Source organism: Rhinolophus sinicus, linkage group LG11 (assembly GCF_036562045.2).
Source record: "Rhinolophus sinicus isolate RSC01 linkage group LG11, ASM3656204v1, whole genome shotgun sequence".
NCBI classification, from domain to species: Eukaryota; Metazoa; Chordata; class Mammalia; order Chiroptera; family Rhinolophidae; genus Rhinolophus; species Rhinolophus sinicus.
The window spans coordinates 61,055,022-61,079,866 of record NC_133760.1 but is presented as its reverse complement, the minus strand read 5'-3'; the positions used below and the strand labels follow the sequence as shown (position 1 = coordinate 61,079,866).

Sequence of the window (24,845 nt, the reverse complement as noted above, 5' to 3'; positions counted from 1 at the left end):
TATTAGGGGCGTAACTCTATACTGCAGGGGACTGAGTGCCCTTAGGCCAGTCACATTTTCAATCATCTTCTTTGAGGCTATAAAGTGACAATGATATGTGGGAACATTTGTTTTCTAATACACATACAAATTCACATTTACACAATAATTACCAGCCTTACAGTTTTAATCATAGTGATTTTTAAAAAAAAATTTAACATCACTTTCTACTTGGATTGTATTTAATGTGACCACATAATTTATCATCTTAACTGGAACAATTTTAAGAGCGAAAGGGAATACTGTTAATAATTAGGTTGGAACAAAAGACGTAAATGAGGACTGTCTCAGGAAAACTGGCAGGTATGGGTACTCCAATTATATCACGTCAGGGAGGTTTTGCCTTCATGTTTGCATATCTTCAAGATCTGATATGATCTAGTGGTTAATTACTCAATCAGTTAATTAAGAAATACAATTTCATTAAGTAATTAATAATTCCCCCCAGCCACCCGTTATTTGTGATCTGCAAACAATTTGATACACCAGAGAAACGTTATTTGAATACCTTCTTTACAAAGGGATTTTCTCGTGGGACGTTCACAGTGCGGGGAATGTGTGACAGTGTAAGGACAGGAAATGTATGAGTAATCTCTCTACTTTCTACTGAGTTTTGTAGTGAACCCAAAACTGTTCTGAAAAATAAAGTTTATTAATTTAAAAAAAATTTTAAATATGTTTTTAAATAAATCTTTAAAAAAAAGATCCATTAACGAATGTTAAAATCAGCAGGCAAATGTTTGAGGACAAAGACGATGTCAGCATAATCTCAAAATGTCTCCCGCAAATACGTCTCAGTTGGAAAGGGAAACCTAGTAACTTCATGATGAAGAGACAACAAGTACCACTTAATCAAGGCCTACTATCACCAGCAATAAAACATCAACGTTAGGTTCCCCCCCATAAGTATGTAACAAGGATACCACCTCGCGTCTATAGTCTCTTGCCTAAAATGAGTATTTTCAATCTAATCACAAGAAAACATCGGGCAAACTCAATGTGGGAAACAGTCTACCAAACACCTGGTCAGTACTCATTACAAGTGTCTAGACCATGAACCACAAGGAAAGAATAAGGAAATGTCAAAAATTGGAGGCCACCAAGGAGACGCTATCCAATGTATTGTGGGAGATTTGACTAGATCCTGGAACAGAAAAGGAGCATAAAAGAAAACTGGTGAACGTTTTAAAACTCTGTAGCTTAGTTAAATAGTAATGTACCGATATTAATTTCCTGGTTTTGGTCACTGTACTCTGGTTATGTAAGCTGCCACATTAGCAGAAGCTAGGGGAAGCAGGGTGGAAAGGTATACATTTAATGCTCTGTCCTCCTTTTGCAACTTTTCTGTGAATTTAAAATTCGTTCAAACTAAATTTTTTTAAAAAGTGATTTTCTCTTAGCAGTTCAAATAAACCCCCAAATGCATGGCCACTGCTTTTCTAAAATGGGAGGGATCTCAGAGACCTCCTAATTCAGCTCTCTCAGTTTATACCTGAGAAATCTCCAATATAGAGAGACTAAGAGGTATGTCCAAACCCAACTTCTAAGTGGTGAGTCAGGGCCTGAACCCAGGAAACCCGGCTCCTGAAACCATTTGATTCTCTTTTTTTCCCGCTGAAAAAAGTGCCCATAGAAGGCACTTATTTGTTTGTTTGACATTATATATCCTAGAAAGGATTACCTGTAATGTTAAAAATATATCACCACTATAATTTGTCTTAAAATGTTTTCTATGATTAGACCTTGCAAAATCACCTTCTATGCATGGGACCCTGGGAAACAAAAATGTGTGGGACTGACCAAAGCTCACAAGGGTTGAGTGAAAGCTGTCATTGAGTGATTGAATTGGACTACAGATTCATGTAAAGAGAGTACTTGCGTTCACTGGAAAGTGGGATTGAGATCCCAACTAATCGACCCCAGATAAACCATCTAACCACAGCCTGGTAGCTATGGGGCGGTAACAGAGGCTGACTATCTGAGTCCACTGCCACCAATGCTGTTCCGTAGGTGGGGTCTCCTCATATCAGGAAAACCAGCATCATAGATATTCTTGGGACACCTGGATCCTGAATCTGCTTCTTCGTCTCCAGGTGGATATTGCCTTGATGGTATAGTTTCATCCGAGGACCTTATATTTGTGAATATGTCTTTGAGCAAAAGCACAGAGATTATCTGTGTAACAATTAACTCAAAGGAGATGGACATGCCAAGAATAAAAAATGTGGCAGGATGGTGACACAGTAAGCACTGAGCTTTCCCGACCAACGCATCCCTACCTAGTGACAGTGCACTCTCCTGACCTGTGGGGGCTTAGGGAAATTATGCTAGTGAGATGATTCGGTTGGGCCTTATGGAATTGCCAAAATTCAAAAAGTTTTGACCCACAAAAATGTCAATTTCATGTGTTTTAACTAAACGCATCTGCTCCTGCCCCATAGTTAAATCTGATGTGTGCAAAGGGCTGAAGTTTTCCTTCAAACCCTTAACCTAGCTGAAACTAGTTTCTTTCTTTTCAGGTTGGCTATGCATTGAAGGGACTATATAAAGAGTAGGTGAATTGAGAAATGAGAGCAGGACTCCACAAACTTTTCCTATAAAAGCCCAGATAGTAAATATTTCAGTCTTACAGGACCATACTGTCTCCGTTGCAACTATTCAACTCTGTCATTGTAGTATTACAGTAGCTACAGACAATACATAAGTGGATGAGCGTAGCTGTGTTCCAATAAAACTTTATTTACAAAAACAGGCAGCAGTCAGAGTTGACCTATGGGCCATAGTTTGCCAACCCATGAGATAGAGTAGGCATTGTCTGGTTAAAGAAAGAATAGGTACATAGGCAAACAAGTAAGAAAATGAAGCATGTTGGGACAGAGGAGTTAAAAAATAAAAAATAAAAATAAAGGATAGGTAAAAGAAAGGAAATAGGGAAATTACTATTGGATAATAATGAACCTATACATTCAAATGTAAGGAAAAGTTACATTTCAATGAGCATACAGACAACTATAACAAGATCCAAATTTAAAGGATGTAAGACCACTCTTGTCCTAACATAGTCCTCTAAGAAAAGGTACCCACATTTAAAAACAAAAGAACCAAGATGCCTGGACACCTGTTAGAAGAATGATCTAATGCTGCCACTCCCTACCCTACAGGAGTTGTCAACAATCAAGCATAGTTGCAAAAAAATAAGAATACAAAATACGGTCTAGGAGTAAGAAGTCCCCGATTCTAGACCCAGGGTTAGAACCTGGGGAGAATTTTCTGGTCTCAGATCCCAGGCTTCAATGTGTATAAATGAAGGAGTTCATGTATCTCTATAGTTTCTCCCCGCTCATAGATGCTATAATTCTACAGTTGTCATCTTTCTTCCTTCCTCCAACAATCCTATGTAAGGTAAACAATACATATACCAGGAGCACCTTCCACTTACAGAGAGGAACGCAAGCAATGACATAACTCTATTCTGATAGAAGATGTGCCCAGTTTGTTATATTTCATCCCCCAACTTACCGCCTGTTTGCACCAGGAACAGCTGATAGCCACGATCTCTTTACTATGGAAGGAGAATTTCTGCTGGAAGCCCTGGGATGTTAGGACAAGAAAGACAGAATTTAAAAACACTTCAAACACAGCATGCTTTGTCCTGAAATCCAATGAAGTGAATAGAGCCAGAACTGTCCCCACCACACAGGGTAACTGGGACTCCAAATGCCATGTTCAGCATTTACATTCGCCACCTTCTGCCACACAAGGGTCCTATGTCTGAATCATCTGGAGTGTGACGAAGGAGGCACGAGTGTCTGCTGTACCACTAACCACTCAACGTCAGCCACAGAAACATCTGGGTTGTTTTCCCCCAAATAAATGTGGTTCTGACACGTTGTTATTACAAGCAAAAGAAAAGCCATTATTGGTTCACACGGTTCTTTATAACAATGGGCATCCAACTCAGAGGTTCTAGACAACTTTAACATGTGAGAACCCACGGAGAGGTAAAGTACACGTCAGAGGGTTAAGCCTAGAAGTTGGGGTCTAGGAGACGCCCAAGAGAGCAGCAGGAAACTCAAACTCTTTCATCGTCCCCTTGGGATGTCGGGGTCAATTTTATTCTCCACTAGTAAGCAGCAACGAGATTAATGGAATGGCAAACACAATCCTCTTAAACGAACAAATAGAATTACTTTCCTATCAAGCACAGAAGAGGGGCTTTTTGGCGGCTGCTGTCCCTAAGTAACTACCCAAGAGAGGGATGCAGTAATGCTCCAAGAACTTTTTTAGCCTTCCCAAAGCTCATCCACTCTTTCTGCCGGTAAAATCTAAACCCAAACAAACTAATGCAGAGCAATGACAATACTTAAAAAAAAAAAAAAAACAAGGTTTTTGTAAAGTGATCAAAAGAAAATGTGATGGGCAGAAAAGCTCTTAAGGCTGAAGACGTCTTGCTTAATGGATACAGATGATTTTAAGTTGAAAACAAATCAAGTACATGAAAAGAAGTCCCATTCTAAACGATAGGCCTCACCACTATTAAATCCACTTGGCATTCAGGAATAGCTGCCCTACATTGTTGGTTATTTTCCATGTACATGTATGAGCTCTCCAGTGGAATTACAGCTTCTCGAGAGAAGTCCCACAACTTAGCACAGCGCTTTAAGCATCACCGGCCTGGCATGCAGGCCTTCTGGTGTCTTGAACAAAGCCACGGCTACCATATTGTGATCCAATTACCAACTCCATGCTCTGCAGACTTGAAACCCAAACCACCTGAAACTATGCCTCCTCACCACACCCTCCTCCAAGCCCTTTAGACACTGCCAGCATGCTGGGATTTTCATTTTCATTTTTGAGTCTGCAATATTGACATGCTGCATGGCTGGAAATCAACGCAGTGGGACTGATGGTATAACAGCAGCAATAACCCCCACTACAGGTCTATTGAACATTGTTCTATCTCATGTATTGCCAACCAGGGTTTTAAGTGCTATTTTCCAGTCAGCACTTCATCAATTTATATCAAACAGGAGCTGGTGGAGGGATAGCAAAGCTGAGAACAGTACTTGGACCTCCCTTTTGGGTGGGTGTTCTCAGAAAAATCACTTAACCCTTCCAAGTATTTCCCTTTCCCTGAAAATGATAATAAGAACACAAAACTCTCCTATACCACTAAATAGTCAAAGTATCGAATAGGCAATGTATTTGCAAAGTTCTTTAGAATACAGTATATATACATAAGTGAAAGAGTACTCTTATTGCTAAGACCTGTCAACAGGAGCCTCACCCAACCCCACTTTGCAGACAAAGTCCTCCAGTGTGGAGTATGTGACTAGAAATACCGTGCGGGATGGTACAGAGTGAGTGCATTAGCCCGCCCCTCTCCTGAACGCTGGTCTTCTGGCTTCAAGGAGAAACAGATGCAATCCCCTGGAGTCTTGACAGCCAGGCTGATACTGAAAACAAACAACCAGGCCAGCCACAGCGAGGGCGAGGGCGCTAGGACCTGTGCTTATGCAGAATTGCGGTGGGTGCCTTGGAAAGCAGCCTGGTGGTACTCAGCTCTGTGCTTTGTTTGGATTCTGGTCTGGCAGAGTCCCAGAGGCCATCGCTTCAGGGCTATTGCCTAACACAGAGCCATAAATAGAACCACGGTCGGAGGCCTCATGGACCAAGTTCCCACACACCACCTGCAATGAGACGATTTTGGCTGGGATCTCAACACAGCAAAAAGAGCCAGATTCCTAATTACCCATTTTTAAATGCTGGCCCATGTCTGACATGATGCTATTGACAGATGTCCTGACGGAATTTCAACTGACTCTGATTTTTAAGTGCTATTATGCTCATCATTATCAAAGAGGAAAATAGGGAGATGAGGTCAAATGCTTTGGATCTAACTGACTTCAGAATTATAAATACAAGAACCTCGAGGGATAAGGTCATTTTCTTTCTTTTTTTTTTTTTTGGTTGAGTTTTTTAAACAAAATGGAGTTTTCAAAAGTTTAAACGTTTTATTCTTAGCAGCTAAAGCTTTGTAGCCTCTTTTTCTTCTGCAATCTAGGGCATATATCAAACGGCACTGAGTTTTACAGCTGACACCAGAATAAAACGGGGGCTTTATTGAAAACAAACTGAAATTGTTTTATTGTTTATCTATTTAACTGAGTTTTGGGTGAGGGAATGTCCTGACCATCGCTTGATTCCCAGTTTGGATTTTATCTTGCACAAGAATAGATATTGCTCTTAACGCCAAAACTTTAAACAACAACAAAATAAACCTCTCCTTATCTGCTCACATGTTCGAGGCTCCCAAACCATTGCAAAAGGCATCACAAAACCCCAAAGGGAGAGGGGGGTCAAATATATGGTGATGGAAGAACTGACTCTGGGTGGTGAACACACAGTACAATATACAGATGACGCATTATAGAAATGTACACTTGAAACCTATGTAATTTTACTAACCAATGTCACCCCCCAATAAATTAAATAAATAAATAAATAGAAGACTAAATCAATATTTATCTTAAAACAGAGAATTTAAACATTTCTGCTCTAATATTCTCTATCATTTTTGAAATATATATATATATTCTTTTACACATTTTATCTTTAATATCTAACAGGTTCACTGTAAGTTTAAGTGCAAAGTTCATTATGTTTAGCAAACCAGAATTGAAGCTTTAAAATACAACTGTTAGACCACCCTTGAAAACTTAGCCAATGGGATATGAACGCCACAGTGATTTGATACTCACTGATGTAAAAGGACATTTTTCCAATCAGAGTAGAGATTTCATAAAAGTTCTCAAACTGGTTTTACTGTTTCAGTGCAACTGCCTTCCACAATCTGAAGCTGACAAACCATGACATTTGAGCATCTCACAGCTGAAGCTGATACACAGTGAGACCTTGCAGGGACCCAGGCGCAGACCCACACCAGCCTAATTGAAAACTTTCTTCTGACGAATCACAAATGGCATCCATTTTAACCAACTATCTACAGATGTAGGGACTATTTCTGTCCTATCCAGAATTAGGTAAGGGTGCAACCTTCAATTTTTAAATAGGAAAACCACCATGAACCAATCCCTCTCCTGGTACATACAGATCGTTGACTTTTTCCCCCTCAACAAACTATTCAATCCAGTTTTCCACTGATATGTGTGCGTATTCTTGCCTGGCAATGTGCATCCCTGGATATTAGGCTAGTTTTATAATATGCCATTTCCTTGGTTTTATCACAATATCAATATAGTACTGTGTTTCCCCAAAAATAAGCCCCAGTTAAGATCGTCAGCCAGATGGACATATTTAGTACATTATGACCATGTTCCAGAAGAAGATGACATGACTGTATTTGAATAAATGTAGATTGTTGTACATGAAAAAATGAGACATCCCCTGAAAATATGCCCTAGTGCGTCTTTTGGAGCAAAAATTAGTATAAGACCTGGTCTTATTTTCAGGGAAATACGGTATAAGACCTAGTCTTATTTTCGGGGAAACACAGTAGCATTAATATCCTAGTTTATGCAAGATTAGGGTTTATTTACTCAGAGAAAAATCTAATTTACCTGAACTTCCTAAGTTTCTTATACTGATTTTACCGGTCTTAAGTTAAAATTTTTATAAACATTCAAGATTTTCAAAATGTAAACATATGTGGTCATCTAAACTGAATTATAATAATGAGTTTATAAATGGAATTTTAATAAGCAATGTCTTTATCACCTCTGACAGTGCTGCGAATTATGTGACTCTATAGTTACTTTATTGGAATTATATTTGCAAAATCTAAATTCTTGTCTATTGGGTTTAATTATAATATTCTTGACAGCATTAATTAAACGCTCTGAGAATTTATCAGTGTTCCTATTGTCCATAAAATGCGCTCACTCCAGGGTAATGACTGACGTACACACACAGACTGACATTTTATTATTTCTCAATACAATATTCTGCATTCTTCCATTCTCGTGTTGTTGGTAATTACAATATATTAATCAGAGCCAGTCAGTCTTATTATCCTCAGATAATTTCAGTTTTTTTCATTAATTTATCTGAAGACCCATGCTACAAACTACAGATCATAAATAGAGTCTCCGTGGTAGTGGGAGCAAAACCTGGGGCACAGGATTCTCAGTATAAGTTAAAATCGCTACCGCAAACTTGTCCGACTGTACGAAGAGCCTATGACATGATTTCCAGACCTTTTTTATTTCAGAGGATGTTGGAATTAAGGCATAATTGAAATTAAATCTATAACAATGGCTACTAATTTACATTTTAATTTCCATGTTAACTGTTTTTAACTGAGATGTTTATGTTTCATGTTGTTATGACCATCCTGATTCTAGGACAAAAATACTTTATACAGGTACTTAGCGTTATAGTCAATTTGCAAAAACTGCATTCAGAACTTTAACTGTCAGGTTCATATGTTTATCCTAGAATATATCCATGGGTCATAAATGCAGTAGCCATGATCGCAGTGACGAATGCTTTGTTTGGGCCCAATAGCATGGGCTTCCGCTCACCAAAGCGGAGCTAGCCACTACCACTGCTGAATGTCTGACCCTCCAGCAAAAGACATCAAAGCTTAGCACCCAATATGGAGCCATCCCTCAAAGGAAACAATCAGCTACTTGATGGCAAATGGATTACACTGAACCCTTCCTTCTCTGGAAGGGCAACGACTCCTGCCGACTAAAATCAACACACATTCTGGGGATGGGTTTACCTTTCCCTTTTGCTAGGTCTTGGCACCGCCATCTGGGGGCTTACAGAGGGACCCACCAACATAGGATCCTGCACAACACTTCGTCAGACCAAAGAAACCATGTGACAGCAATGGAGGAGCAGGAGGAGTGAGCAGACGGCCATGAGACACACTGGTCCTCTCATCCAGCACTGCCCGGATGCCGCAGGCTGACAGGGAGATGGAACAGTCTTGTGAAAGTGTAACATAGACTTCAGCCTTGAGAGGATACCCTATGAGCACGACACACCATAGTCACTAATAAGTCCATGACTGTTTAACGGTGCTATGTTTCCATGATAAAATAAAATAAATGGATGTAGCAACCAACGGGTGAGAGTTGGAGGGGCCCTGGCTACGATCACTTCCGTTGGCCCACTTGGGGGCATTTGTGCTTCCTGTCCCCACAACTCTGGGCTCTGAGGGTCTGAATCCCAAATAGGGAACATCTCCACCATGGGACCTAATGGGAGGCCCTTACACCTTAAACTATGACTGCCCCCAGTTACTTTGGGATCTTTGTGTCGAGTCACCATCTTGGCATGTCACCATCTTGCTCCTGACCAGGTGGAAGCATAGCTGTTATTTGACAATGGAGGCAGCAAGAATTATCTGGCATCCAGATCATCCACGGGGGCTTCCTTTCTGATTCTTTGAAAAATTTTGATGATAAAGGGACAAGTGCAGCAGCCAAGACAGAGGGTCAGACTGCTCTGGGGTAAGGGTCTTTGTCACGCCAGTAGGGAAGGCACTGCTAGAGACTGAGTATTCGTGTCCCCTCATCATTCAGACATTGAAACTTAATCCCTAGTGTGATGGTACGAGGAGGTGGGGTCTTGGGGGGCTGGTTAGGTCATGAGGGTGGAGCCCACATGATGGGATTTGAGTCCTTATACAAGAGCCCCTTGCCCCTTCTGCCACATGAGGACACAGCGAGAAGGCTCTCTGTGAAGAAGCAGGGTCTCACTAGAAACCAGTTCTGCCAGCATCTTGATCTTGGACTCCCAGCCTCCAGACTGTGAGAAATAAACGTCTGCTGTTTTTAAGCCGCTCAGTCTACAGTATTCTGTAACAGCAGCCCAAACAGAGTGACGCAGTCACCTAGACCAGAAGTGTTACCTGAGGCTGAGATGATCAGTGGCAGAATTAAGACCCGCTGCCACAGAGAGGGCTGTGGTTTATCCCACTAACCTCCCTCTTAGGTGTTTGCCCAGGAAATAAGACCAACCAGAATCCTGGAGGAACTGTACTAAAAATGGATTATATGAAACGAGTCACGCTGAGAAGCACAAGGGGCTGGGATGAGCTATATTGGATGCTGTGTTGTTCTATCCGGGTACCTCTGCTTCAGGCCAGAGACACTCACCCCAGTCTCCCAGTTGATAGGAGTGTTGGAGGCTGATGGCTCTCAAAAGAGGCACCTTTCCATCGTTAGCAATTGCCCTAAGCCTAAGCAAGAGTTACCTCGGCCAACGACAGCCCACACCCAATGACTGACCAAGGCAGGGCAGCTCTGCGGGGTGAGTCCAGCTCCCTGTGGGATTAGCTGGGGCCTCTGGTGTGGCTGAAATGCATTAAATCCTAGTGCCTTCACTAGTGAACAGTGCGTTGTATGCCAGTGTAGGTGCTTCTGAAGAGAGAGCAATGGGGACCAGAGTGAGCAGAAACCACGTTAGCTGTAACTCCCAGGACACTGACCATGCCAAAGACCAGGGGAGCAATGGCAGTGACAAGCAGCTCTATAGGTGAGAACTGAGTGACTTAACCACCTGTGAACAGTAGCAAAGAGCCCTCAGCCCCTTGTCCCGTTTAATTAAATTTACTGGGGCAACACTGGTTAATAACATTATATAAGTCTCAGGCATACAATATAATACAACATCTGTATATTGCATTACATGCTTACCTCCCAGAGTCTGGTCTCCATTTGTCAACAGGTATTCGACCCCCTTTACCCTCTTCATCCTCCCCCACCTCCTTTCCCATCTGGTAACCACCATTCTGTATGATTGACATACAAAAAAGTTGCACGTGTTAATACATACAACTGGATGACTTTGGAGGTAAGTACCTGTGAAATCACCATCATCAACCTATGCCATAAACATCTATCACATCCAATAGTTTCCTCCAACTCTCTTTATTAGTTTTCTGTGATAAGAACACTTAACATAACATCTACCCTCTTAGCAAAATTTTAGGTACATGCTACAGCACAGGCATTATGGTATACAGTACATCTCTAGGACTCATTCATCTTGCAGAACTGAAACTTTGTACCCTTTGACTAATATCTCCCCATTTCCTCTTCCTCAGATGAATCTGGATGACCTTATGCTAAGTGAAATAATCCAGACACAGAAGGACAAATATTACATGATGCCACTACTATGAGGAATCTAAAATAGTCAAACTCATAGACGCAGAGAGTAAAATGGTGGTCGCCCTTGTCCCCTTTCTTGATACTCAGCCAAGGACAGAAAGAAAAATCAGGCTTCCAGCAGCTACGTTGGCAGGGGCTCCATGGAGAGGCTAATTTCCTTGTCCTTGCTGTATGACCCACTCAGGTCAGTAGAGTATAGTGCTTTAAATGGATAAGGAAACACCCTTAAAAGCCCCACGTCAGTGTTTTTCATTATTTTTAGACTCTGTAATCCTTTACACTATTCATATAATATCTCAATTGCACCCCCTGGAATGTTTTTTTTTTAACATTTTCTCATCTTTGCATTACAAAAAAATGCTATTAAGTATACTTCCTTGAGATGTGTATATTTTAAATACTGCACTACAAGTTCATTTTTAATTAGTTTTTAATAATATTCATGACAATAAAGAGCAGTTTTGACATTTTCCTATTTAATTAACACTACATGCTATTTAATTTACTTAAACTAATTACGTATGAAAGTAGGTATGATTTATGGACAAATAATTCATCATGATGTAGCATGTTTGGTTAAGCAACTGGAAGGCATCCAACATGTAGACCAAAGTTTAACTATGTGTTGTTACATTAAAAAGTGCTTTCAAGATTTGAAGTTGGAAAGTCTACATTTTTGAGTTATGTAGAATAAAAAAGCTAGCTCATTTATTTTTATAATGATTATATATGTTTCTACATGAAGAAATAAAAGATAAGGTTTCACATTGCGGTTTACAAGCATATTTCCATAATTACGATAGTGCTGGGTTTGAATGCTTGGTTCCTTCAAAACTAAAAGGTCAAACTAGCTATAATCATACCTATATTTTTCCTTTGCCTATTGATTTTTGAAGGACTAAGAACCACTCAGTGTTGAGAAAATTTGGATTGAGTGAATGCAGTGTGTAGATGTGGGAAGATCCCTAAGAGGTATGTTTGCAGAGTGAGGAGGCACGCCACCTTTAACCACTGACCGAATGCAGCTTTGCGTTAAACCATGTGTGCTCGATCAAAGCCACTGCCCCTCCAGTCCCCCTCTCCATCTTTCTCTACCCCATGTCCCATTGTAAATAGTTGACTTTCGTGGAGTACCACCTTATGCTCTGGTTTCTACTGGGTTTGGCCACTGGAGAGTGAAGGTGAGTGAAGTTGGGATATTTATTCCCCAGCTGGTAGGTCACCTTGGGCTGGCTAAATCTCATGACTAAAGGTTACAGCTCCTGTGAAAGGCTTCTCTCCATCCCCTTGCCTCTTCAGACTTGAGCATGGCTCCCCGCTGTTACTAGCCTTGGAGTTCTTGACGATCTTTTGGGGTGTTTCTACACTCTCCTCACACATTTACAATAGTCTCTTTAGCAAAGACTCATCACATTACATAGTTCGAGTGTGAGTGTGCCATCGCTTTCCTGCCTCGACCCTGATTCTTAATATATGAATAAAAACAACGTAAAACATGTAATGGTCATAAACTTGGCAGCCTAGGCTATTAAGCAAATGTTAAAGCCACTGAGCAACTGAATCATAAGCTTTCTCATCTGATACTCATTAAATGCCACACACATTCAGCAAGGCTCAAGAGAAAATCAGTCCAAATATTTACTTTATAGCTAATTTAAAACGTAAAAACTGAAACCACAAACACTCCTTAACCATAAACACTCTCTAACAGCCTAAAAAGTTTTGCAAACCCCCAGTTGGAAAAAAAGTTTTGCTAAGTGAAATGATTATTTTTCACCCCATCCCAATGGGTGCATTATGGAATAATGTGTATAGGGGTGTGTGTCAGGGGCAGGGGATAGAAATCTCTGGATATGTAAGAATGTGCACTCTAGTGATGAAAATTATGCATAGAACCAAAGCTTGAAATGAATTTTCAGTCACTTAATCTGTATACGGAACTAGAGCCACTAGCATCCTTCTAATACAGGGTAAAAGTCAGGATCCAAAGAAGGGTTGGTTATTTATTATCCACCAAGGAGACGTAGGTCTAAGACAATCCCATGCCATAATTGCTTCAGCCTCTGGGAATTCGTGAGCAGCTGGGTTATAATCACAGAAGAGGAATACAATAGTACAGTATTATATCACAAAATATACATGCTTATTGACTTTCTTTTAATAAAATTCCTCCAACTCTATTACAGCTTGAAAGGTGTTGAGGTGGTGCCAGCTACTAAACTGCCCAGAGAAGGTATTTTTCCAAAAAGAAGAATCTGTTTGTCCAGATCCTTTCTACCCTTCACAGCTCCTATCTCAAAACTGGCTCTGCCTGTTTCTTCTCTCATGCACACACACACACACACACACACACACACTTTTGTGGGAAAGTTGTAGACAGTTTACAATCCACTAAGTACAAGTAAATCCACAAGCCCAAGGCAACACCAGAAACGGAAGGTGTTGATGGACCGAAGAAAGAAAGGTCATGTGAGGGCAGAAGGCTGACCTTTTTCACAGCCGTAAAATGGCCGGTAAGAATCATTCTCCTCCCCCTTCCTCCTCATCTTCCTTTTCCCTCCTTCACCTTTCAACTTATTTCATCTGTCCTCTTTACAGGCTACAAAGGAAGCAACTGAGAATCAGTGAGTTAAACTGGAGAAGATAATGCTAGTTTTAAAGGAAGGACCATAATGTTGAGGATTAGGTATGCAGCTTTCCAAAGAAGAACCTGGTAACTAATAACCAGCAGAATATTTCCTTTCAAGGCACTACGCAAACAGCAAAATTAGTGAAACATTTTCCAAATCTCACTCACTCTAACACCCCTGCTGCAGGCTAGCAATATTTCCTTGCATCTTTCTATTATTAAAAATGCCATACTGGTCAGCTCACCACAGGGCTTGACCCAAAGGAGTCACATGGATAAATAAACAAATAAAGAGAAAAAAACCACACACACAAAGACTTGTTCATGGATGAGCAATATATTCTCCCAAATTATCTTGGTCGCTACCAAATCAAAACTTCCCTTCACAGAGTCCAGCTTACTATGAATGTCATTTGAAGAAAGAAATCTTGGTGGTGTGATTCACCACCAGTTTAACCTTCCCATAGGAGCCTTTCATTACTAAAGTGGATCTCCGTCCAGTGAAAACAGCCATAACCCAAATCTGTTGGGGTCAGTAATGTGGAGTCTGCAGAGTTCCACAGCATGCAGCCATGGACCCCACTTCACTTTTCTAAGAGGCCTTGTACCCTAAGGGGCCTGTAACCAGTCACACTAAGACGGAGAGTAGACATACATAACCACATGTGAGAAGGGCATCTCTCTTTCTAGGAACTGGATAATATGCTAAGGGAGCAACACATTTCTTGCTTCCTTGCTGTCCTTCTGCTCAAGCACAATAATATATCAACAAAAGGAGTGTTGCCTAACAACGCACTGAATTTCTGTTGCTGATCAAGGAAGTATGGGGGGGTAGCCCTCGGGAGGGGGTTTTAATGAAACAGAAAGTGTTGCTTTTTAAACTATCAATAATGAAATTCACCACAAAGGTGTATCCATCTCTCTTAAAATATGCTAATTCCTTGTATTAAGACCTGGGTATCTTGCAGGGAGTGCTAGAGCAACTAAAACACCTCTTAAGGAAAGGGGACTTGGAGAAATCCGGCCTTTCAGAGAGGAAGTGACGTACTGAGCATGGGGTGATGGGACTCATCTACTTGGGGTGCTTGCAAAGGCCAGAGGAGCCTCCTGTGACGGCCGCGGGGTGCCGGGCCCCTTACCTTACCGCACTGCTTACACTTTCCCTCCTGTCGACGCCTGTGCACCCAGTGATGACGCACAAAATTCTGTGGGAAAACAAAATGAAATGAATATATTTAAATTTGCAAATCCCGATACTAGTTATTTAATGTTTGAAGACTAGATTTCCAAAAGCCATCGTCTAAGACCACATTAACATGGAAACAAATATGTGTATACATGACTTATTTAACAATAAACATGAATCTACTTAGAAACATGAAGCTAACTCTCCATCCCCAGCCATCTTTGCTGTTTGGAGAAACCATTCATCAGGTCCCCGCTCCACGTCAAACAGCCATACTGGATGGCTGTTACTCTTTCTTCCCAGTAAAACACTCTGCAGAGTTGTGAGCATGACAGAGGACCTTGGGCTGGAAGGTTAACTGAGTCAGGCCCAAGAAATATCCTTAGAGAAGTGAAGAGGTGAAGGAAGACGCTGAAACAACAATGTCCAATAATTTTTTAACAAATGCGTAGTTAATGTTTTTTACACACCAGGTAGGCACTGTACTAAACATTAAAGCTATAAAGAACTTAAAGAACTTAAATTCTCAGAAAGAAACAGATTTCCTGATTCAGGAGATAGATGGTAAGAATGTGTTACTAGCGAAATTGAGGAAGGGAAAAGCTAGAGATAACAAGAACAAAGAGACGTGGGCATATCCTGAAGTTTTTGCAATGCCATTGTGTTTGAACTGTCCTTGGCTATTCCGAAGGAGATCAGCTTTCAATGTCTATTCTTGTCTTGGGCTGTAGGAAACACTGAAAGTCCCTTCCCTCCCAATAGACAATCATTCCTAGAGTGGAGGGATCCATAATTAGCGCTCTTAGGACACATTATAAGAAAGAACGTTGTCTTCAGGCCTAATGGTGCAGGTAAGCCTTAATAACATATATAATTCCTTCCTGTTAGGCCAATACACCTAAATACTTGCTAATGTGTTTTCTCCTGCCCTTTTCTGAAAAAAAAAAAAAAAAAAAAAAAAAAAACTTTACGTGAGATTAACATGTCTATTGTTGGACCACAATCCATGCTTTCCCTTTAAAAGACCTCTTAATAGAATATATTCAGTCATTCAACAAATACTAAATGCCTACTCCCTGCAGGTACTGTTCTAAGTAGAGAAAAACGTAGAAAATAGATCAGTGTTGAGGTAAAAAAAAGTGGTATCAAGGAATGAAATTTAGTGTCAAAAATACCTCTAACCAGCATTAGCATTATCAATTCTAAAATGCCACCTCTATTTCTCTATAGAATAGCAAATCAATTTAAATTAAAACTAAACAAAGATTCTGGAGGAGTAATGGTCTTTTAACTATAATAAGATATACCGAAGCATAATGGCCCCACTAATTAGTCTAATTTTTGTCTTGCTTTTCCCATAGAGGCAGTTTATAAAATGAGGACACAATTCATATATATATATGAATATAGATAATAATAGCTAATAATAATAGCTAACATTAGTTGAATAGTTGAATACTATGTACCAAGTACTTTTTAAAATGTTTCACATGTGATAATTCTTTTAATTTTCATGAAAAGAGCAGAGGTATTATTCAGTTGGTATGAACCAGTTAAAATACTGAGACATTTCTATATTGGTTGGTAGATTGCAATTCAGTGCCCTGACCATCCCCCAGCTGTTCCTCAACTGCCATGGCACCCCACCACCCCACCCCCTCAAATTGCAGATCATTTCTACTTCCTCATTATTAAGCAACTAGAATGTTAATTTTGGGCACAGCAGGTCGCCAGGATTCTATCCCAAGGAGCTCTCTTTTGAAAACAAATCATGTTGTCTAGGCAATGCCATTGGGTTCCCCCAGCAAACTCAGAACACTGGGCTGTGCCCAAGTGATGTGGTTGTCTGTACAAGCTTAAATATCAGTAGAGACAATGCTGGGTCCCATGGCTGGCATGGCTTCCAGAACAGTGGCAGCAAGCTCAGGAGCCTGTCCAGTGATCAGGGCAAAATCTCTACTGAGGATGAAGGTTCTGAAGCCTCCACCTCTTGAAGAAGGCAGACTTCTTCAGCCTTCCACCTAGTCAAGGAAGAAAAAGTTTAGGCTACTGCCCGTTCAAGAATAAGGGCTGGTGGAGATGGGCACCAACTGCCAATTGTACAGTGCCCCAAGCCACGTGATTGCAGGGCACATTATCAGAGGGCTTTACCTGAATTATCTTTACCATCCTCACTGTACAGAGGAAACCAGAGTACAGAGTGGTTACTTAAAATGTAATGGTCAGAGCAAGGATGCAAACCCAGGCAGACGGGCCCTCAGAGCTTATGGTCTTAACCACGGTGTAACTGTGCCCCTCCTCTGCTCTGAAAGATCAGGTTCAAATTCTTTCATTAAATGATTTCAATGACAGTCAGGAGTAGAAATATTGAATACATGAAAATGTCAGACAGCGAGAGAAAAAGTTACTATAATTGCTGTTCGTTTAGCAGAAACAGGGAGAATGAACAATATCACTGATGGTAAGAGACATTCTTTGCTTGTTGAGATTATAAATCACCTAATAACTATGAATTTAAGCAGGAAAACATTGGAAGAATTTGACACAATTACCCATGTGAAATCATGGCTGACTCATGGGGTTTCTTAGTTGGTAAGAGCTCTAATCAAAAGATTAAACCAACAATTTCCACAAATCAACAAATTACTTGGAAATTATAAGACTGACATTATTCGTGTTGCAACATATATTGTTTGGTAAGCAGATATATAATACCGTGTAGTTTAGCTTGTTTAGGGAATAAAAGAAAACATTTTAAAATTATTTAAATATTTATATGATTCTGCAAGTGGTAAATATTTTGAATATCATCCTTCCTAGGAAATAGGTAGGAGACTAAAGAAACAAAGCCACAGTTAAAGCAACTTACGCAAAAGTACTGGAGCAGATAATACCCGTTATTATGCTAAATATACAGTATAATATATCATACACGTATGTACTAAAGAAGAAACTGAGTAGCTAACTACCTTCAGTCTATAGCTCTGTAATTGGAGATGTCCAAAATCCTTCTACTCAGAGGTCTTCTCTGGCCTAACACAAATCTCTTCTACCCCTGACTGAACATAGTTTGAGCAAAGTAAACATCCAATTAATGTGTGTTGAATTGAATGGAATATTCAACCTTGTTTCTTTGACAATTCAATCATGTAATTAACCATTCTGGAGAATCACCAACTGCCTTTATCAAGTAGAAAAACAGAATTCTATAGATTTGCTGCTGTTTTCTAACCCTTCTTTCACCAGAACTTTGATTTTTTTTCACACTATTCCCTTTTGACTATTATTCATGTCTCGTAAATTATTCAACTGATACTAGACTCAGGAGCCTTATGCTGCAAATATGAGCGTTGATACACTGTTATGTAGCTAGCAAAGTAAGGCTTCCGACACGATAACATCTTTTTATTGTTCATCAATAATGTCTACATTATTCATATACTATCTTTAAATACTGGGTAAGGAAAGGGCTACTAGTAATATCTCAGTGACATTATTTCAGGGTTTATATTCAGTATTGTTTGCAGAAATGCATAACACAATGGCTCAATTATTTTCAAACAGCCAATTCAATTCATTGTATTATTCACAGAGCACTTGCAAGGATCTTAAAATTATAACCCAATCTATATAGCTTATGTCGAAGAAAACTGCGGTCCACAGAAACTCAACTTAGAGGAGTCCAACCAACATTTTTGAAAAAACTTCCAAGGTCAGACACCCCACAATCACAGGGGACAGTGATTAACAGTCTCTGTTCCAGATCCTCACTCTGGAGACACTCAGAAGAGTGGAAAAGCAGCAGAGGTGTTATGTGAACCCAGGACAGACAAATTCTAAAGTGACTGTTCTTTCATTTACACTAAGGAAGCCACGTAAGGTCTCTTCATGAAGAATCTCAAATGGGTCCTAGTCTATCCTAAATTTTATCTTCCGATGGTCCTCTTAGACCAAGAGTTCATGAACATTTTGGGAGAAATGGACGCCGTTATAAACGCATTCAGTCAACAGATACCTGTTAATCACATCCTCCGTGGCCTGGGAGCATCAGTTGGGGACAAAGTCCATGAGTGACCTCTCAAAGCTTACGCCACAGAAGGGTGACCGCAAACAAGCAAATGAGTAATGCATATAAATAACTATGACACATGGAGTGCTCTGATAAAGAACAACGTGTGGCCATTCGAGAGGTGGTCCTCAAGGAACACCGCTGAGAGGAGGATACCTGAGCTGAGACCGAACTGTAAGAAACAGCTAGCCATGCAGAGATTTCCAGAAGACAGATAACATACACAAATACCTGAAGATGGAGATTACCTCTATGTGTGCCTCGAGACCTGAAAGAAAGTCCAAGTGGCAGATGGGTGGGTGTGGAGAGCGAGGCTGGGGCCGCGTGATACAGAACTTTCCATGCAAGGCAAGGGGTTTGGTTTTGCTCTAAATGCTATGGAAAGCACCGGAGCGTTTTAAACTGGAAAATGACATAATCCAATTTTCGTTTTAAAAATATCACTCTTTTAAATTATGATGGTTTGAAGGAGGAGATGAAGGAATTATGGAGAAGCTATTGCAGTGGTCAAAAGTGAAACATCATGGTTCCTTAGCCTAAAGCACTGACAACAAAAATGGAGGTAAATAGATGGCTTCAAATATATTTTATAAATAAACTTGATAGGGCTGGCAAATGAATTAGATGTGGTGAGTATATGAGAGAAGGAATCAATATGACCAGTTTTCTCGATTGAAGAGCTGGATCAATAGCCATCTCACTTTCTGAAGTATAAAAGAATTGGGAAAAAAAGTATTTAATGATGATGGAAATAAAGAGCTTAGTTTTAAGTGCATTACATTTGAGATAACGGTGACCCATGCAATGAGCATGTCAAATGGGATTCCAAGAAGAAGTGTGGGGTGGACACGTCAAGTCAGCAATTGTCAGCCCAGGAATGATAGTGAAAGCCCCGAAACTGGATGAGCTTGTCCAACAAGAGTGGGCAGAGAGAAAACATGGTCAAGTACTATGAGCAGAAGCATACATAGAAATCAGGGGGCATGAGCAATGAAAGAGAAGTGAGAGAAGATGAAAATTAGGAAAGACATCAAGATAGGAGAGCATTTCAAGAAAAATGGAACACTGAACATCTGAATACATTTGAAAGATTAAAGAAGAACAGAACAGAAAAATATCGAATGGATTTGGAGTCAGGGAGATGTTGGCAACGTTTAAAAAAGCAATTTCAGTGAATGGGTAGAGTGAAAACCAGATTGGAAGAGGTTAAAATGACTAGGAGAGGATGTACTGTTTATACATAACACCCTTTCTGGAAGTTTAGCAGTGAACACAAAACTGAGCATCAGAGCTACAATTAATACACAGTTGGTGGTTAAGGGATATTTTCTTTTTTCTTTCTTTCTTTTTTTTTTTTTTTTTTGATGAGAGCTATTAGAGCATGTTCTTGTTGATGAAATAATCCAAAAGGGCGGTAAAAATGTAGGAAAGGCAGAGAGAGCAAGTCCTTGATAAGAAAACAAGGAAAAGTGTCCAAAACACTCATTAGGGTTTGACTTCATAGAAGAGAAGTGATACATTTACTGAAAACTAAAAATAAAACAAAAACAAACAGAGAGAACCCTGCATTGGAATATTACACCTATAACAACAATTACCTACGCAGAAAGAAAGAGAGATCAGAGGACAGGGATCCCCTGGTTGGAAATTCACACAGTCTACCTTAAAAACACAAAACTATTTTTCCTATCGTCAAAATGAAATGTCTCCTTCATATGAGCTATCACTGAGTTATCTCCTGGCCAATGCTATGACACGCTTGGGCGGTACAACTCTTATCTTTCTTCTCCGACTTCCTCATGTGATGTATGACCTACATAACCTTCCTATGCTGACGTAACGGGCAAGCGCAGTGGGATAACTGTGTCCTCCATGTGCAACCTCCTCTTCCAGCCGGTTTATTCTCTTTTCATGTTTTCTCCCCCTCTCCTTGTATGAGTCAGTAACAGCGAGATTGTTCTTTTTCCCAGTGTCTTTTTTCATTCATTGTCGTTAAAACATCAGTGATCCTCTCTGTCAGACATCGTCTCTGCCTGTTCTACCCATTCATCTATTCTCATAGCTTTAATTACTATCTATTATGCTGACAATTCACAAATGTGTTACCTTTAGCCCAATCTTCCTCAGAAGCTCCAAACTCATATACCCACTCAGCTTCCCATTGGGCATCTCCAATCGGGGACCTCAAGGATGCCTCAAATGTGAGTTCTACAACTCAACTCAACACCTCCCTGCCGCATCCTTCATAGCAACTCATTTCCCAACATCTAACTGGTTTTTCAGACCTGAAGCCTGGTGGATTCTGGGATCCTCTGCCTTCATGTCCAAAACCCAATTATTTACTACATCCTGTTAATTTTGTTTCCTTCAAATTCATGTCTATGAGTGTTCTCAATTCCAACAGTACTCAGTTCAGATCACCTGTATGTCTTGCCTAGATTACTAAAATAGCTCCTTAATTTTTTTTAGTAATACCTCCAATATCGCTACTCTCCAATTACATGATATTCCCTCCACACTGTAGCCAGAATAACATATTCTGCTTAAAATAGTTTCATCCCCCCCCCCACTACTGTGATGATAAAACACTCAAATTGTAGAATGGTTTATAAGGAATTCAAGGTCTAGTCTCTGATTATCTCTTGGATCTCATGTCTTACTCATTACGGTCTCGCTCATTTTATGCTTGTGTGCATGGGTTCCTTCTATCTAGAAGGCTCTCACTCACCTTCCAAGGACCTCCCACCCCCGCCTTCACTTACGTAACTCCTCTGAGTCTCAGCTGAGTTGCCACCTCTTCCAGGAAACCCTTTCTCTGACCTCTTTCCCTCTCTTTCCTATTCTCACTATACAGAGCTGATCTGAGGAATATACCAGCTGGGAAGGTTCCCAAGGGGGTAAATCTATATGTGGAACTAAAAGTAATCTCAGTGGGAATGGAAGTGGAATGAAGAAAGTTACTTGCCAAAAATTATGTTTACCATGCTTTCTCTTATGGAGAGTACCATGTAAGATGGTAACAGCTGGGCAGCCTTAACTGTGGTCTAAGGAGGATGGGTTCTATTCATTGTAGGCCTTTGTTTTGCCAACTGGGAAATGAAATTTTGGGCCTGGAGCTAGACTAGCCAGGATCACACAGGCGGGCTGAGAACCTCTGCAAACTGTCTCTCGCCGTCCCTAACTTTCCCCACACTGTGCTCCATCTCCTCTACATAAAAGCTGAGCAAAGAAGTATGTATAAGTGTAACTCTTCTCTTGTCATCACCTCTGCTTATCACTAACGCAGCAGCAAATGCTCTTCTTTATAATTTCCTATTTGCCTATTTGTCTTCAGTATCAGACTATAAGGTCAGGGATTGCGCACTGAACGTAGTTCTCTTTCTTTTCCTTCCTTCCTTCCTTCCTTCTTTCCTTCCTGCCTCCCTCCCTTCCTCCCTTCCTTCCTTCATCTATCTATCTCTGACTGTCTGTTATCTATCTATCTATCTATCTATCTATCTATCTATCTATCTATTAGGTTGGTGCAAAAGTAATTGTGGTTTAAAAGGTTAAAATTAATTGCAAAAACTGCAATTACTTTTGCACCAACCTAGTATCTCTCTATCTAGGTATCACCTATCTACCTACCTACCTACCTCCTACTTATTTACTTAACCGATGAAAACATTGATATTCAGGGAGATTAGGTGAGATGCTCCAAATCACACAACTGCAAGGCTAATTTTAAAATCAGACAGTCTGAGTCCAGTGTTTATAGGAACACTCATAACTATGCTGCCCTCTGAATAGCTATGAGCCACTCAAAACTGAAAAACAGAATTAAAATGGACCTAAAGACAATAAAATGCTATTTTTTTCTTACCTCTTTAATTTTACCACCGCCCCTTCCCCTACTCTCTGGTTCATTCAGTAAGACCTTAGCGCCCCAATACATTCCACTAAGGGGCTAGATAACACATGTCGAAGAGACTGGAAGTCTTATCGACTATATTTGTTTATATATTAATAAGAAACTATGTGAAATGAAAGGAGGTGGCCTTTATTTTTTAATCTCTGGTGAATATCTATGAAGCCAAAGACTCAATGGGAAATAAAAGGTGATATTTGAAATAAAGCTCTGCAATACTCACTTCTCTTGGTGATCTTGAACCCCCTTCTCGAAATGTTGGTTTACATCTGAAATTAATCTGTTATTTAAAAAGACAAGTGTATTACGTTAGGAACAAGCATCAGACTAAAATGAGTTACCTAAATAAGCTGACAGTGACAGACAGTAAGACGACAAAACAACACCCCACCCCCAGAGCACAAGGAACCCAGTTTCACACTATTCTTAGTCTTTTGTAATCATTGCCTTAGACAATCTACAGAGATCCCAGGTGATTCTATATCCCCGATCCAGATCTCTTCACGCTCAGTGATGAAATCAACATATCTTTAAACAGTAATGCTTACACCATAAATTTGAGAAACTGAGATAATAAAGAGGCAGAGGAAAAATACAGGGCAGCGGAAATCACCCATCTGTGTTTCGGATTTTAAAAGTAGGAAAATATAAACTTGAGAAATTTTTAATATGATGATGATACAAGCATACACATACACACACACACACACACACACACACACACACACAGTTTCTTTAAGTATTCAATGCTGTCTTTCTTTTAGAAGAGGAGGTCTCCTGGTACATTCACACCTTCTTAGCTTATGAGATAAGGGGAAAGGAGTCTAGAAAACAAGGCTGAGATGACTAAGTGGGTACAATATGAAGATAAAATATTAGTGGTCATTCCCACAAAATACCAGTTGGCAACAATTGGTAATGTGTCTGTAAAAGTAAATGAACGTCACAGGGGACTAAAATAGTTCAATACATGGCAGTTCCAGAACATCCATAACACACAGAGAATCACATGTAGAGATGGAGTGGGAGGCAGGAAAGGGGCGAGGACGGCAGACTTTGGAGCCTTCCCTTCCCCTAGAGGACAGGTAAATGGACTACGCAGAATCCACTCCTCCCAGAGGGAAGACACCACCAGTGTGTCACTTCCAGCCCCATCCACGTGGTTATGCTGTGCAAGCAAGAACACTGCTCCAAGAAAGGAATTCGGAGCGGGCTTCTGGCCTGGCTCTTTCCCTTGCAGCCACTTTAGGAAGAAGTAAACTTACAAAGGTCAGACATATCCCAAACACGATTTTTAAGAGCTTATGGAATATTTTGTCTTTAAGAAGAAAAAAGTCTTGTGGAAAATCCTATGGGTGAATCACAAGGCTTGCCTTTGTGTACATACCAGACTTTTCTTTCTAACCATATCATTCTTTTTCCCAAGTCAACATAAAATGATATCACAGTATACGTCAGCAAACAGTAGAGTGGATGAACCTTAAGCACTGTCTTTCCATGATTAATACGGTAATAATGTCGGATTTCCCAGTTCTCTTAAAGGGCATTGTTTTCAAAAAGTTGGAAATAGAAATTGCCACCCGGCCTCTGAAGTCCTAACGCTTGCAAGGTAGCAAAACGTGCAGCAGGTGGCGCTGTCTCACCTTTTCTAGCTGTTCAATGCAGGCGGTGTGGACCACGATTTTACAGACGGCACACTTCCTCCTGAGGGCCGACTTCTACAACATTCAATTCAAAATACAAGAAGAAATGTTAACAGTCCGTTCTGAAGAGATCCTTCGTAATAAAGAGAGTATATGTAAATAAGGCAAACAGTGCAATTGCTTATATTACTAAACAAATTTAAAACATCTTACACATTCAATAAA

At 40.2% G+C, this 24,845-nt stretch overlaps 1 protein-coding gene across 13 annotated transcripts in view; it reads right to left on the bottom strand.

Annotated features, from left to right (window-relative positions):
* The window catches only part of DGKI (diacylglycerol kinase iota), a 376,792-nt gene that overhangs the window by 204,193 nt on the left and 147,754 nt on the right, over positions 1-24,845 (bottom strand). For 12 of the 13 annotated variants that reach the window (XR_012490351.1, XR_012490352.1, XM_074315319.1 and 9 more), the window contains exons 4-7: positions 24,621-24,695; positions 23,201-23,257; positions 14,955-15,020; positions 3,559-3,630 (exon numbers count right to left, since the gene is read on the bottom strand). The exons of the other annotated variant lie outside the window; for it this stretch is intronic. Coding sequence is in view for 10 of the 12 variants with exons in the window: in XM_074315319.1 (XP_074171420.1) it covers positions 3,559-3,630; positions 14,955-15,020; positions 23,201-23,257; positions 24,621-24,695 (270 nt within the window). In the remaining 2 variants the exon portion in view is untranslated. The remainder of the gene's footprint in view (positions 1-3,558; positions 3,631-14,954; positions 15,021-23,200; positions 23,258-24,620; positions 24,696-24,845) is intronic. 13 annotated transcript variants of the gene reach the window in all.